General features: G+C 40.6%; 1 protein-coding gene across 4 annotated transcripts in view; it reads right to left on the bottom strand.

The window, feature by feature from the left end:
* The window catches only part of ARID4B (AT-rich interaction domain 4B), a 159,496-nt gene that overhangs the window by 141,012 nt on the left and 1,279 nt on the right, over window positions 1-17,205 (bottom strand). For all 4 annotated transcript variants that reach the window (XR_010156663.1, XM_001154355.8, XM_001154294.8 and 1 more), the window contains exon 2: window positions 16,936-16,990. Coding sequence is in view for 3 of the 4 variants with exons in the window: in XM_001154355.8 (XP_001154355.2) it covers window positions 16,936-16,941 (6 nt within the window). In the remaining variant the exon portion in view is untranslated. The remainder of the gene's footprint in view (window positions 1-16,935; window positions 16,991-17,205) is intronic.

Raw genomic sequence — 17,205 nt, 5'->3', positions numbered from 1 at the left:
ACCTCCCAGCTTCAGGCACTTCTCCTGTCTCAGCTCCTGAGTAGCTGGGACCAGAAGCACATGCTACCATGCACAGCTAATTTTTGTATTTTTAGTAGAGACAGGGTTTCGCTGTGTTGGCCAGGCTGGTCATGAACTCCTGACTTCAAGTGATTCGCCCACCTTGGCCTCCCAAAGTGCTGGGATTACAGGCGTGAGCCACCGCTCCCGGCCTGATTTTTTCTAATTTTTAAGAAACAGGGAAATTTACATAAAAATGTTTCATACCATGATACAAGTAAATCCTAAATTTAAAACTTTTTTCAACAAAGTAAGTAGGCAAAAGGTTTGTAAACTACACTTACTATTCAATAAAGCCATCAAAAAGTCACTAAATGGCAACAACTTTATTATTTATTTATAATAACTAGTAGAGAGGCAGCATGGTTCAGTTTACTAACAAAAGAACAGGCTCTGTGATCAGTTTAATGTGTGCCCGTGGGCAAATCACTCAACATCTTTACACCTGCTTCTTCGACCATAAAAAGGGAAAAATGTTGCTGACCTGCCTCAAAGGGATGTTATTAGATATAACTAATGATTATGGGACTTTAAAAACGTAATGTGCCATATAACTGTACGGTTAAAGAATTCCTTATAAACTATATATTCTGACTTTGAGCATATGCTGGGGACACTTCCTATAGAGATCCATTCCAAAATTAACGTGTTTTTGATTTTGTTTTTAAAACAGGGTCTTGCTCTGTCACCTAGGCTGGAGTACAGTGGCTGCAATCACAGCTCCACTGCAGACTTGACATCCCGGGTTCAAGCAATCCTCCCAGCCTCAACTTCCTGAGTAGCTGGAAATACAGTCACAGGCCACCACTCCTGGCTATTTTAAAACTTTTTTGTAGAAGCAGGGTTTTGCCACATTGTCCATACTGGTCTCAAACTCCTGGGTTCAAGTAATCCACCCATATCAGCCTACCAAACTGCTGGGATTACAGGTATAAGCCACCGCATCCGGCCCCCAAAATTAACCTGTCTAATCAATGCTAACAGGGATCCCAAAGAACAGCATAAGCTTTTTTAGAACCAGCCATATAGCACAGGGATGCTCCCTCACTAATCCTCATAGATTACCTTTTAGTAACAATGTCATGTAATGATATTTAACAGTTGGTGGCTGCAATAATTCACAGGGCAAGAGTTCAAGACCAGCCTAGGCAACATAGTGAGACACCATCTCTAGAAAATATAAAAAATCAACCTATGGTGACCCACACCTGTAGTCCCAACTACTCGAGAGGCTGAGGTGGGAGGATCACTTGAGCCCAGAAGGTCAAGGCTACAGTGAGCCGTGATTGTACTGTGCACTCCAGCCTGGGTGACAGAGCAAGACCCTGTCTCAAAACAATAATAATAATAATAATAATAATAATTCATAGGACTATAAGAAGCTTTGTATATATAATAGGTACTGGGACTATTTGCCACCTACTAGTACTAGGCATCCAAATAAGTTAACAATACTTACTGAAGGCCAGGCACAGTGGCTCACACCTGTACTTTGGGAGGTCGAGGCAAGCAGATCACTTGAGGTCAGGAGTTTGAGACCAGCCTGGCCAACGTGGCAAAACCCTGTCTCTAATAAAAATACAAAAATTAGCTGGGTGTGATGGCACAGGACTGTAGTCCCAGCTACTTGGGAGGCAGAAACATGAGAATCTCTTGAACCCGGGAGGCAGAGGTTGCAGTGAGCCAAGACTGTGCCACTGCACTCCAGCCTGGGCAACAGAGCAAGACCCTGTCTCAAAAACAAAAAACAAAACAAACAAACAAACAAAAACAGTACCTACTGAATACTAAACACTGCTGCATACCTGCAAAACTTAAAGAAACATACCGGTGCCCTATATAAATTATTTGGTTGTAGAAAAAATAACATGTTGAATGCAAATAAAATCTTACTAAAGCCATCAAGAAGAATGACACAGACTTGTGTAATATGTACTGCTATAGAAGAATGTAAAAGAAAATTATGGGCCAGGCATGGTGGCTCACGCCTGTAATCCCAGCACTTTGGGAGGCCGAGGCAGGCAAATCACGAGCTCAAGAGATCAAGACCAGCCTGGCCAACATGGTGAAACCCTGTCTACTAAAAATACAAAAATTAGCTGGGCGTGGTGGCGCGCACCTGTAGTTCCAGCTACTCAGGAGGCTGAGGCAGGAGAATTGCTTGAACCCGGGAGGCAGAGGTTGCAGTTAGCCAAGATTGTGCCACCGCACTCTAGTCTGGTGACAGAGCGACAGTCCGTCTCAAAGAAAAGAAAAGAAAAGAAAATTACGAACAATATGCATAGCATAAGCCCATTTCAATACAGTCAAACATAACAAAATAAATACTCATGTTTGATTCATATGTGCAAAGAAAAAGGTGTGGAAGAATACACCCAAAAACTGTTGAATCAAGTTACCAGGAAGTAAGACTTCTACTGTCCACTGAATACTACTATGTAATTTTTAATGTTTACAGAAAATCTTTATTGCTTTCATAATAAAAATTTCTTTAATTTTGCTAGAAGAACTAGTTTAGAAAAATATTTCTCCAAGTTAGAGCAAAGCACGAATAGGTGACTTACTAAATGCCAAAAGCTCTCTGGCTTGCCTTTAAAAAAACAACAACACTTTAGCAAAGAATATTCAGATTCAAAAAACAGAAATGGGGCTGGGCGTGGTGGCTCCCACCTGAAATCCTAGCACTTTGAGAAGCCAAGGCAGGCGATCACCTGAGCTCGGGAGTTTGAGACCACCCTAGGTAACATTACAAAACCCCATCTCTACTAAAATACAAAAAATTAGCCGAGCATGGTGGCGCATGCCTGTAGTCCTAGCTACTCAGGAGGCTGAGGCACAAGAATCGTTTGAACCTAGGAGGCGGAGGTTGCACTGAGCCAAGATTGCACCACTGCACTCCAGCCTGGGATGCACAGCAAGATTCTGCTTCAAGAAAAAAAAAAGAAAAGAAAAGAAATGGGTTCTTTGATGAGGTATCCTTATCAAGATAAAACTGAAAATGTGAAAAGTTGAATTTTTGAGATGCAGTCTCATTCTATCACCTAGGCTGCAGTGCAGTGGTGCGATCTCAGCTTACTGCAATTTCCACTTCCCGGGTTCAAGAGATTCTCCTGCATCAGCCTCCCAAACAGGCATACCACCATGCCTGGCTAATTTTTATATTTTCAGTAGGGACAAGGTTTCACCATGTTGGCCAGGCTGGTCTCAAACTCCTGACCTCAAGTAATCTGCCAGCCTCAAACGCCCAAAGTGCTAGGATTACGGGCGTGACCCACCGTGCATGCCTAAGTTGAATTTTTTTTTTTTTAATTCTGAAATAGACATAAGCCAAGCTGCTTCACTTAACTTTGACAGCAATAGTGGCTCCTCTGTGTTCAGGCTTGTTCAGCTTTTTTTACTCCTCTCTGGAGTAGAGACTCGGGTTTAGCAGGGCTCCTACAGTCATTCGCCCTACCTGCCTAGGCTGCCCATGCTAGATCAGCTTCAGGTGGCTGACTACACCATATCAGAACGGTATTCTGATCAAGAAATGAAAACAATTTTTGCCATACATAAGCAAGGCTATACAGATGGATGCTTATCCAGAAAATAAGTATCTTCAGTAGTTCACCTAATCCATAAATAATCCTCTAGGCTTGGAAGTAAAATTTACTTTTCCCTTAAAAGGAAAGACGGGAGCAAATTAGGAGAGAGGAGATGTATTATATTTACTAAGAGAAGCTTCTGCATCAGTAAGTACCAGGAAAATAAAGGTTAGACATGAGAGCAAAAAGTTCTTGGAATAAAGAAATCTGGTTATCACCTTCTACTAAACATTCTGTTTTTAAGGATTTCAGAAGGAAAGAAGAACAGATTTAAGGCTTAATCACAAAACTGCAACTTCAAAATTAACTTTTAAAAGACCAGAGTCAATCTATCTCCCCGAAAGCCTACTTAAACTCACAAGAATCTGCACATTCTTTCTACCGAACTAATAATAATAGCTACAATGTATTGAGAACTTACTATGTAGTAAATCCTACTACATTTAGTCACCCCAAACAACCCCATGAGGCAATTACTGTAAGCATTTCGTATTTTAGATGAGGACACCAGTCTTCTTGGAAAGTTTAAGAAAAACTGCCTACACTCTGGTAAGCAGGAGTGGCAATTCAATCCCAAACAGTCTTGATTAAAAGAATCCTCACTCTCAGCTTATTTAAAAAAAAACAACACAGGCTTCCTCTAATAATACAACTGCCACGTACTAACTGCTCAGAACTATGCCAAGCACAGTGTAAAGCATTTTAAATATGGTATTTCATTTCATATTTACACAACTTTACAAGGTAGCTGTTATTATTCTTATTTTACAAAAATTGAAACTGATGTTTACTTTCATTTCAAAAACAGTAACTTTACCCAAACCTCAGCAGCCAAGTAAAGGACATAAAAAGGACTGGAAATAAGACCACTGACTTTCCAAGCCATACGCTCTTAATCATGAAGCTACAATGTTTACTGGGCACTTTAAACAAAGACAGTTTTCACAGTCATATTCAAGCAGTAAATTAAGAGAGGGGACAAGTAGATTTACCAAGAAAAGCTTCTGCATCACTAAGTAGCAGGAAAAGAAAGGTTAGAAACAACAGCAAGGTTCCTGGAATAAAGAAATCTGGTTTATATTTAATTTACATACAAATTATCTTAAATGATATATAACTCAATATATATAACATTTTACTATCAGTAAAATATGTTTATAAATACATATTTATATATATTTCGGTATATACATTATTTTGGCTATCAATATAAAGTAAATCCTTTCTTTAAATACCACTTGCTCAAAGGTTTTAGTTTATAATCTTCATTTGCTATTGAAGTGCATTGTTAAAATATGATGTTCAATGAAACTTACTAAAGTTATCAATGACTATGTTCTCATAAGCAATTATGCCCTGAAATCAAAAGGTTATCAATTAGCAGATAGCATTAACAGAACTTTTATATAGGATTTCAGATATTCTAGTTAAGTCACATTGCCAAAAATTTATCTATAAACTAGAGAAAAATGGCTTAAATGAGAAAAGTCTACATATAAAGTATCTGTCCCATTGTCCAGGCCAGGCTTGGTGGCTCACATCTGTAATCCCAACATTTTGGGAGGCCAAGGTGGGAGGATCACCTGAGCTCAAGAGTTCAAGACTAGCCTGGGCAAGATAGGGAGACCCCGCCTCTACCAAAAATACAAAAAAATTTAGCGAGGCATGGTGGTGTGCATTATTTGTAGTCTCAGCTACTTGGGTGACTGAGGTAGGAAGATCACTTGAGCCCAGGAGCTGGAGGCTGCAGTGAGCTATGATTGCGCCACCGCACTCCAACCTGGGCCGCAGAACAAGGCTATGTCTCCAAAAAAATAAATTATCTGTCCCACTATCCAAGATATAGTGTAAGTAATCTCACACATTTTAATGGTATAAACCTACTGCCTAATTATTATTCTCTTAATTGATGACAGGTAAATTTGTAACTTAAAAGTGATATACCCTATTTTCTTCCTCATTAATGTAAATTTGTAACTTTAAAGTGATACACCCTATTTTCTACCTTATAAATCAGTAATAATGGCCCAGAGAATTAGCCCGTTCTACCACCTTACTATCAACACTAACATTAATCTGGAAAGACATTAGTTACAGGGATGTTGAATTCTATACTTACGTCTAACTGTATCCTAAAGCTAAGCATATCTGGTTATTCACAGTTAGATACTATTCTTGCCTTAGATAACCTGATTAGAGTAAATAATTGAATATGCAAAAGGTAAGAGTAAGCATATACTAACATTTGTAATAAATAGTTTCATAAATAATATCCAATGTGCCATGGTGGCGTGCACTTACAGTTCCAGCCACTAGAGAGGCTGAGGCAGAAGGATCACTCAAGCCTAGGAGTTCGAGACCAGCCAACGCAACATACCAAGACTCTGATCTCATAAATTAAATTAAATTAAATTAATAAATAATCCCAATTTGCTACAGACTACAATTCCAGATTTCCAGGAAATTATTTTGGAAATTATTTTATAAAATGTTTCCATGGATCAAAGGCTAGTTATAAATTTAAAAAATTCAAATTCTTCTTAGGAATTCAACAAGGTAAACATTTCAAGCAATTCACATTGAGTATCCCTAACTCAAAAATAAGTGGGGTGCAGTGGCTCACACCTGTAATTCCAGCACTTTGGAAGGCTGAGGCGGGCGGATCACTTGAGGTCAGGAGTTCGAGACCAGCCTGGCCAACATGGTGAAGCCTCGTCTCCACTAAAAATACAAAAAATTAGCCAGGTGTTGTGGCACACGCCTGTAATCCCAACTACTCTGGAAGCTGAGGCAGGAGAATCACTTGAACCCAGGAGCCAGAGGCTGCAGTAAGCCAAGATCGCACTACTGCACTCCAGCCTGGGCGACACAGCAAGACTTCGTCTCAAAAAAATAATAATATATATATAATATAAGGCTGGGCACGGTGGCTGATGCCTATAATTCCAGCACTTTGGGAGGCTGAGGCAGGAGGATCACCTGAGGTCTGGAGTTCGAGAGACCAGCCTGGCCAACATGGTGAAACCTCGTCTGTACTAAAAATACAAAAATTAGCCAGGTGTGGTGGCAGGCGCCCGTAATCCCAGCTACTTGGGAGGCTGAGGGAGAAGAATCATTTGAATCCGGGAGCCGGATGTTGCAGTGAGCCGAGATCGCGCCACTGCACTCCAGCCTGGGTGACAGAGCAAGATTCTGTCTCAAACAACCAAACAAAAAAACAAGATACAGATATACATATACATACGTAAAACACAAAAAATCAGAAATGCTACAAAAACTGAAACTTTTTCAGTGTTCATGTTACACCAAAGGGAAATGCTCACTGGAACATTTTGGATTTTCAGATTTGGGATGTTCAAATACTAAGCATATAAATGCAAATATTCCAAAATCTGAAAAAATCCCAAATATTTCTGGTCCCAAGCATTTCAGGTAAGTGATACTCAACCTGATTAAGCATTTCACCTAAATGTTAACATTTCAGAAACAATATAATAAAAACTTTTTTCTGATTCTGCAATGATTTAAGCAAAAATAAATTTGAAAATAAAATGAACAGTGACTAGTTGATTACTTTTTCTTTAATGGTAAAAGTAGAAGGATATAGAAACAACTCTTCCTATTAAATAGATTAGCAGCAGATCAGTCAACAGATGATACCACAGAGCTGTGTTTCTTAACATTTGTATTGTGGGTTCCATCAAGAATCTGATGAAAGCTATCTATGGCTCCTCTCTCTGAAGCCTACACTTGGACTTTCTGAGTAATATATGAGCAAGCGTTAATTAAGGAAAGGGGAAACTATGCTCAGAGTAAGCCAAGTATTGTTTTAAAACTTTTCCCTTTTTGACTCTTTCATTATGTCCCTTGTTTCTATTAACCAGCTTAAAATAACAGCCACTATGGTAAAGTGAACATGAAGATAGTTTGTCTATGCTGACCTTAGTAGACCTGCTTTTTATTGTCTAGTAAACTGTTTATATACTTCCATAAACTCATTTTTTTCTTCCCCAAACCTGAATGCTGTCTCCAATTTTAGAACGAAAATTATGATTTCTAAAAGCACATTATTTTCTACGGAAACCTTGAATACCAGAGTTTCCTGTACTCCTAAGAGATCCAAAGAGCCAGGAATTTCTACCTGTTTTGTTCCCTGACATATTCCAACTGACTAGAACAGAGACCAATACATAATAAGTATTCAATACATATTGAATTAATTTTTTAAATGTCCAACTCCTTGGTGGCCACTTGCCACAACACAAAATACATGAAGTTAAATACTCAGCACTCCCCAGGTTATCACACAGGTAATATTAGTACCCTAAGAACTGAAAGGTCCACTCCCAGGACCCAAGAGAATTAAAAATACATGTTCGCACAGAAACTTACATACAAATGCTCATAGCAGCATTACTCACAATAAGCAAAAAAGCAGAAATAACCCACATGTCCTCCAAATAAGTAGACTGACAAAATGTCATATCTTCATAAGATGGACTATTATTCAGCAATAAAAAAGAGCATAGTATTAACACTTGCTACTTCTTTTTTTTTTTTTTTTTTTTTTGAGACGGAGTCTTGATCTGGATCTAGGCTGATCTTGATCTAGGCTGGAGTGCAGTGGCGCGATCTCAGCTCACTGCAACCTTTGCCTCCCAGGTTCAAGCAATTCTCAGCTGGGATTACAGGCGCCCACCACCACGCGTGGCTAATTTTTTTATTTAGTACAGATGGGGTTTCACCATCTTGGCCAGGCTGGTCTTGAACTCCTGACATTGTGATCCACCCACATCGTCTTCCCAAAGTGTTGGGATTACAGGCGTGAGCCACCGCGCCTGGTCAACACTTGCTACTTCTTTCACTTACGGGAAGTAAAAGAAATCAGACACAAAAAGGCCACATATGTATTACAGGATTCCGTTAACAGAAAATGCCCAGAATACGCAAATCCTTATAGACAGAAAGTAAATGCTAAGCTCAGTGTCTGAAGCTTGTAATCCCAGCACTTTGGGGGCCAATGCAAGAGGATCACTTGAGCTCAGGAGTTCCAGACCAGGCTAGGGAACATAGTGAGACTTCACTACTACAAAAAATTCCAAAATTTGCTGGGCATGGTGGCGCACACCTGTAATCCCATCTACTTGGGAGCTGGAGGCAGGAAGATCGCTTGAACACAGGAGGTCGATGCTGCAGTGAGCCATGGTCGAGCCACTGCACTCCAGCCTGGGTGACAGAATCAAAACTCTTCTCAAAAAAAAAATTTAGATTAGTTACTGGAGGGATAAAAGAAAGGGAGAACAGTGAATGACTGCTAATGGATAAGAAGTTTCTTGTTGGGAATTTGGAAATGTTCTGGAGTTAAATAGCAGTGACAGATAGCTAGGGATAAGTAACATGTGCCTGAAGTCTCAGCTACTCAGGAAGTTGAGGGGGAAAGATCACTTGACCACAAGAGTTCAAGGCCAGCCTAGGTAACACAGCAAGACCTCATCTCTAAAAAAACAAACAAAAGAAATTAATAAAAAAGTTTTCAAAAGATAGTAGTGATGGATGCACAAACTTGAGAAAATACTAGAAATTTATGAACACTTTAAAAAGGTGAATTTGGTGAGGCGCGGTGGCTCATGCCTGTAATCCCAACACTTTGGTAGGCCAAGATGGGAGGATCATTTGAGCCCAGGAGTTCAAGACCAGCCTGGGCAACACAGTGAGACCTCCACAGAAAATTTAAAAGTTAGCTGGGCATGGTGCTGTGCACCTCTGGTCCCAGCTACCTGGGAGGTTGAAGCAGGATCGCATGAGCCCACTGAAGATCAAGGCTGCAGTGAGCTGTGACTGCGTCACTACACTCCTGCCTGGGCAACAGACTGTGGCCATGTCTCAAAAAAAATAAAATAAAAGGGTGAATCTTATGGTATGTGAATTATATCTCTTTTTTTTTTTAATTAAAACAACAAGTGAAAGGATTGCTCAACTCAATGTTCACTGCTCACTGAGAAGGCTAAGATTTGACAATGCCTTCATGGTCATACTCAGTTCCAAGAATCCCATCTACCAACTAATCACAGCAAAAGGACTTTTTTTAAAAAAGGGAGGGCGGCCAGGTGCAGTGGCTCACGCCTGTAATCCTAACACTTTGGGAGGCCAAGGCGGGCGGATCACTTAAGGTCAGGAGTTCAAAACCATCCTGGCCAACATGGTGAAACCCCACTGTTACTAAAAATACACAAAAAAAGGCCGGGCGAGGTCACTCACACCTGTAATCCCAGCACTCTGGGAGGCCGAGGCAGGTGGATAACAAGGTCAGGAGTTTGAGACCAGCCTGGCCAACATGGTGAAACCCCGTCTCTACTAAAAATACAAAAATTAGCCAGGCATGGTGGCACATGCCTGTAGTCCCAGCTACTTGGGAGGCTGAGGCAGGAGAATCGCTTGAACCTGGGAGGCAGAGGTTGCAGTGAGCCGAGATCGTGCCATTGCACTCCAACCCGGGTAACGAGCGAAACTCTGTCTAAAAAAAAAAAACAAAAAATACAAAAAAAATTAGCCAGGCGTGGTGACAGGTGCCTGTAATCCCAGCTACAGGGGAGTCTGAGGCAAGAGAATTACTTAAACTCGGGAGACAGAGGCTGCAGTGAGCCGAGATCGCATCACTGCACTCCAGCCTAGGCAACAGAGTGAGGCTCCGTCTCAAAAGAAAAGGAGGGAGGGCACTTGTGGGAGGACATACATGTGCAAGTTGCAGTAAGTAGAATTTTCCCTTCACACCCAATCCACTGAAATCCAATCATCCCCATCTTCAAATATATTCCCAATACTACTATTTCTCCTCACCACCATCTCTCCCCAGGACTAGCTTGACAGCCTTCTGACTGATCTCCCTACTTCCACTCTTGTGTTCCCATGATCTGTTCCCATGATGTGTTCACTACCCAGCAGTCAAACATTTTTGAAAATGTTTATCACATCACTTCACTCAACATCCTTCAAAGGGTTCCTAACACATTCAGATTTTACTCAAGTCCTTACCATGTCCTATAAGGCCCTACAATTGTACTGGCCCTTTGTGACCCTCTCTGACCTCCTCTCCTACCACTCCAGCCCTGATGGCCTTAATGTTCCTTAAATGTATCACACTCAAACATGCCAAGCACACTCCATCTCAGGGTATTTGCACTTGTTTTCTGCAGGGAATGCTCCTCCCCCAGAAACCTGAATGGCTCACTCTATCACTTGTTTCACAGCACACTTAAATGTCATCTCGAAAAGGCCCTCCATTATCACCTAATCTAAAGTAACCCACCCTCTGTCACTCTAACCTCTTATTCTGATTCCGTATCATTTCTCTTCAAAGCACTTACCACTATTTTTTTTCTTAATGTGTGTCCACCATAGTAGAAAGTAAACTCCACGAGGGTAAGAACTCTTGTTCTATTCACTGCTGCGTCCTCAAAACCCAGAACAATGTCTGGTACAAGGAAAGTACACAATGTGTTCAATGACTGAATTCCCTGGCTGACTTGGAAAAACATTCTTCAGTGACATAGGTACTCACCTAGTATTTTTTTTAATTACAATAAACAAAGATTTAGCAATTTGGACAGAAAACATGTTAGTATTTTACAAGATTACCTATTCATCTAAAGGACCACAAATTTATAGCACAAAATTTGCCATGTTATGGATCTTAAATCCCTTCAAATATCATAGATATGAGGTTAACATTCACACCAGATTAACCAAGCCTCTGACTTCATCCTACCTACTTACTCTTACATCTTAACTAGCACGTCCAATGACAGCATGCTTCAAATGACAGTAACATCTATCTAATTTCCTAAGGAAAAAACCTCCATCTTCTTCCTACCCCAGGATGAGTTACTAGGTCCTGAATTTTACTTCTTTTAAGACAGACTCTTGCTCTGTCGCCCAGGCTGGAGTGCAGTGGCGTGATCTCGGCTCACTGCAAGCTCCACCTCCCAGGTTCACGCCATTCTCCTGCCTCAGCGTCCTACAGGCGCCCGCTACCAAGCCTGGCTAATTTCTATTTTTTGTATTTTTTTAGTAGAGACGGGGTTTCACCGTGTTAGCCAGGATGGTCTCGATCTCCTGACCTCATGATCCACCCACCTCGGCCTCCCAAAGTGCTGGGATTACAGGTGTGAGCCACTGTGCCCGGCCCTGAATTCTACTTCAAAAAGGCTCAAATCTATCCTCTCTGCTCCACTTCCAATGCATTAGTTCAGGCCCTTATTCATTTTCCACTTGGACTTCTTACCTGGAATTTCCATCCTTACATTTAGCTCTCCCCTTGTTTTTGCAGTGGCCTGATCTCAGCTCACCGCAACCTCCAGCTCCTGGGTTCAAGCAATTCTCAACAACTTTCAATGGTTCCATGTAGTTTTCAAGAAAAAAAATTTTTTTTTGGAGACAGAGTATTGCTCTTGTCACCCAGGCTGGAGTGCAATGGCATGATCTCGGCTCACTGTAACCTCCACCTCCCGTGTTCAAGCTATTCTTCTGCCTCAGCCTCCCTAATAGCTGGCATTACAGGCTCACGCCACCATGCCCTGCTAATTTTGTATTTTTAGTAGAAACAGGGTTTCACCATGTTGGCCAGGCTGGTATAGAACTCAGTTGATCCACCTGCCTCAACCTCCCAAAGTGCTGGGATTACAGGTGTGAGCCACCATGCCTGGCCAAGAAAATTTTCGACTCCCTCACTCAGCTTCATCTCCCACCACTGCCCTTCTATTCCTACCCAAACATATCATGCTTTAAGTTAATTCAGTCACACCAAATGACTTACAGTTTCCAGATACTTCACCTTGTTTTGTTCATTTTCCAGTACGTTATCCTCTATCTGAAAAACTTTTCTTCCCTTCTTTGCCTAGCAAAAGCCTTCACACTCAGCTTAGATGTCAACTCCACCAGAAAACTTTCCATAGCTCTCTGATTTAGCTGTCCTCTTCTGTCCTCTCATAGCATTTCCTACAATTATTTTATGTTGGAATACTCATAAATAGATACGCTAGGAGTTTTGCTTTATTTATCTGCATCTTCTGCTACACTGTGGGCTCCCTGAAAGCAGGTCAGATGCCTCACCCACCTTCATTCTATATTACCTGATATATGAAACGGGTTGTTGTTAAATGAATGACTTATGAAAGGAGTGAGACAGAAGGAAGAGGGGGAAGGAAAAGAAGAGAGAGGGGGGAACGAACTGACAGAGTGGATAGGGAGAGAAACAAAGGTAGAGGTAGGGGGAGAGAGAGAGAGAACATGTACACACACACAGGGCATTAAAAAAGGGAATTTGTAATCAATCCATTATTTTTTCATGTGGCCTAAGCCAATCATTGTTGAAGAAAGAAAAGTACATCTGGAAAATTCAATCTACGTGGATTCTAAATATAACCACCTTTTTTTTTTTTTTTTCCTGAAATGGGGTCTCCCTGTCACCCAAGCTGGAGTGCAGTGGTGCCATCTCGACTCACTGCAACCTCCACCTCCTAAGTTCAAGCGATCCTCCTACCTCAGTCTCCTGAGTAGCTGGGAATACAGGCATGCGCCACCATGCCCAGCTAATTTTTTTATACTTTTAGTAGAGACGGGGTTTTCACGACTTTGGCCAGGCTGGTCTTGAACTCCCAACCTCAAGTAATCCACCCACCTCAGCCTCCCAAAGTACTGGGATTACAAGCATGAGCCACCATGCCCGCCAAAGTATAATCATCTAAATCATTCATCCTCTAAAGATTCTGGTATATCCAGCCCAACCAGCCCATTTTAATTGAAAATTTACTGCTACGTAATAAAAGACATTAATAACATCTACAACATAGATACAGGAAAAAAAAGTTTGAGTTTAAAAAAAGTAAAAATCGGCCGGGCGCAGTGGCTCACGCCTGTAATCCCAGCACTTTGGGAGGCCGAGGCGGGCAGATCACCTGAGGTCAGGAGTTCGAGACCAGCCTGACCGATATGGAGAAAACTTGTTTCTACTAAAAGCACAAAATTAGCCCGGCATGATGGCGCATGCCTATAATTCCAGTTACTCGGGAGGCTGAGGCAGGAGAATTGCTTGAACCTGGGAGGCAGAGGTTGCAGTGAGCCGAGATCGCACCACTGCACTCCGGCCTGGGCAACAAGAGCAAAACTCCGTCTTAAAAAAAAAAAGTAAAAATCAACCTGACATAATAAAAATTAGTCTTGGAATTATTTACAAACTTTAATAATCTACCACCTCCTTATAATGTGGTACTGCTGATTTTTATTTTATTTTTTATTTTTTATTTTTTTTGAGAGAGAGTGTTTCACTTTTTTCGCCGAGGCTGGAGTTCAGTGGCGCAGCCTCAGCTCACTGCAACCTCCGCCTCCTGGGTTCAAGCAGTTCTCCTGCCTCAGCCTTCCGAATAGCTGGGATTACAGGTGTGTGCCACCATGCCCAGCTAATTTTGTATTTTTAGAAGAGACAAGGTTTTACCACGCTGGCCAGGCTGGTCTCAAACTCCTGACCTCAGGTGATCCTCCTACCTTGGCCTCCCAAAGTGCTGTGATTACAGGCGTGAGCCACCATGCCCAGCTGGCACCACTGATTTTTAAGTCTATCAAAAGCATGAAAAATAAATTCAACATAACACCAACATCACGATCTATGTTACAGCACAAATTCCTTATGTATTACGAATCATATTCCTCAAAAACATACTGTGAAAAAAGTAACAGCATATATTAGTCAGTAATGGGAATGTATTTATTTACATAAATTCTTAAAGGTAGTACATGGGAAAACTGCTAAAACATACAACACTTCAACTTTAAAACAACACCTAAAAAGTATTACTACATAACCTAACTTTCAATCACCTCAATAAACTGTCACTTAATAAAATTTAAAGATTTGTTGTCATTAATACAACAGACAATTCAAACTTAAAAGCTTGCTCCCAAGTACAAATATGTTTGGTAAGATCCAATAAATGGCATAAAACCTTCTGTAGCTCAATGATCATCGTAATACAGAAATTACACCAGGCACGGTGACTCTCGCCTGTAATCCCAGCACTTTGGGAGGCTGAGGTGGGAGAGTCACTTGAGCCCAGAAGTTCGAGACCAGCCTGGGCAACATGGCAAAACCTCATCTCTACAAAAACTACAAAAATTAGCCAGGTGTGCCTGTAGTCCCAGCTACTCAGGAGGCTGAGGTGGGAGGATTATTTGAGCCCAGGAGGCAGCAGTTACAGATCGTCCCAGCCAGGGAGAAATAGTGAGACTCTATATCAAAAAGAAAAATAAAAAAGAACGAAAGAAATTGGGAACACACAGAAAAATAAACAAAATTTAGGCCTAATACACTCAACATTAAATAGATTCTGAATTGCAATTTTTGCTAAAGCAAAATACAAATTACAAGAAGCTTCTCATCTTTTATCACATAAGAAATAAAGTTGTAAGAAATAAGCTAAGTTTTTAGTACTAATAATTACTAGCAAATTCTCTGAGATTTGCTATACTTATAATAACAGGAAGTTCTTGTATGAAGTTAGAAATTTATTTTAGTAACTTTTTCCTTTTAACGTTAAAAGTACCTTTTTAAAAAATGCAGTAGAATGTAATGCTGAGCACTTAAAATTAGTATTTCTAAAAAGATACCAACAAATTTGCATTTGGCTAGTATTACCAAGAAACTTTTAAGGCTAAAGTTTCCAACATACTTTCATTTTTTAAAACAGACTACTTAAAAAAAAAAGGAAACGAAAGGAAGAAAAAAAACATTTTAATCTCAGACTTTCAACTTAACTACATTTCTTTTAACCGAACATTTATAGAGCACCTAAGAAGTGACAAGCACTACAACACTGGGAACTGTGACAGATTACATTTACTCCAAACTAAACCTTTTATTTATTCGGCTTCTGAACTTATTATTTCTTACTCAAACCAAAACTTTTCTTAAGAAATTCTCACCCAACATCAAGGTACATATACGAGTTACCTAATAAATGCACTTTCACCACTGTTTTACACAGGTCATGAGAGTTATAGCTAGGATTTGTGACTAACAAAAGGGATTCATTCCTGAAACATGTCTATGCTTCATGAAATGAGATAGGAATAAACTGTTTCAGGTAGTTTACAGCATCCCAAACTCAAAGAGAAAACCTTAAAAAAATTAGACTAAACTTAATTACTCTGTATAGTAGACCAAGATTTAAGTAGCCACAGCTTTTACCTTCTACAAACACAAGTATTACAAATTTTAATTTGGATGCAAAATTGTCAAAGCAGTCTTGATTCTGAGGACAAGTGAAATATTTTTTTAAATAGTTCAAAGGAACTGTCAAAAGTAGACAACGTTGATATTCTAACATGCTATCTGTTGCATTTCTACACTTGTGAACACTCTACCCTTTTCAAGCACTTCTGAATTTGTAATGGATGAAAAAATACAAGCTAGTGTCTAAGTTCCACCAGTTGAATCCAGACTTTTCAAAAATCTAAGGTTTTATTCTAGCATGTGTTTAAAAAAAAAGAGACAGCATTCATATACATATTCTCTCAAGTAACAAAAATACCTGTATTTTTATCGTTATCATTTCTCCCAACAATTAAGCAAATTTTTTGACCCTATTCTCCACTCAGTTAACATATTGACATCTAAGAGGAACCTGGCCATCAGTTTTCCACACATCATAATGCAACAGAGCCTCTGACTTATTTACAGACCAACCAGATCAATAAAGAAAAATAAACCATATAACCCCAAGTCCCTGGAAATAGAAGAAACAACTGGTATCTCTGAATTGTGTAAAAAATCACAAAAATTCTCGTTTTAAATCTTTCAATTAAATTATTTTTGTGACGAGTCAAAGAGTTTTCTGCTAAAATTTTACAGTACTGTTCACACAATAAATAAGACTCTCTTTCATCAGTGTAACTGATAGAACCACAATACAGTTCAGTTTCTAGGGTCAGATTACCTGACCTGCTTTTTATTTTACCTTTTAAAACACTTTAATTCATGCCGTTATTCCTCTCATTCCCTACAAAAACAGATGTTCAATATGGGAGAATCATCTTCAGTTGAGATATCCTATAACTGCCTCCAACTCCACAGCAAAGCCCGCCAGCTGACCCCGGTCTCTCTGGGGAAGGGCTCGGTCACCAAGTCACCAAACACACCTTCCTCTGCAAAACTCGGAAGCCCCACACGACGACCTCGTCCAAACCTCCTACTTCCTGAATTCGATAACCTCAGAGATTCGTTTTCCGCAGGCAATCTTACCTTCATGATGACTCTGGGACCAAGGTATCCTCTAAAACACCAGGTTCAGCTGCACCTGGAGGGGAAACAAAAGACACCCAGTCAACACCACAGGAACCCCTCTGCACTGGCGGAGGCGGAGGGAAAGAAGCGAGCGACGCCCGAACCCCGAAGAAAGAGCCGCACCAGGCGCCAGCCCCCGAACCATCACACGCCGACTCGGGGCTCCCTCCGGCCCCGCCATCCCCGCAAACCCAACCACCTACACAGCTCGGCAGCTTCCCGTCCCCA

This window comes from Pan troglodytes, chromosome 1, assembly GCF_028858775.2.
Source record: "Pan troglodytes isolate AG18354 chromosome 1, NHGRI_mPanTro3-v2.0_pri, whole genome shotgun sequence".
In the NCBI taxonomy this organism is placed as follows: domain Eukaryota; kingdom Metazoa; phylum Chordata; class Mammalia; order Primates; family Hominidae; genus Pan; species Pan troglodytes.
This window is presented reverse-complemented; position numbering and strand designations above follow the sequence as displayed.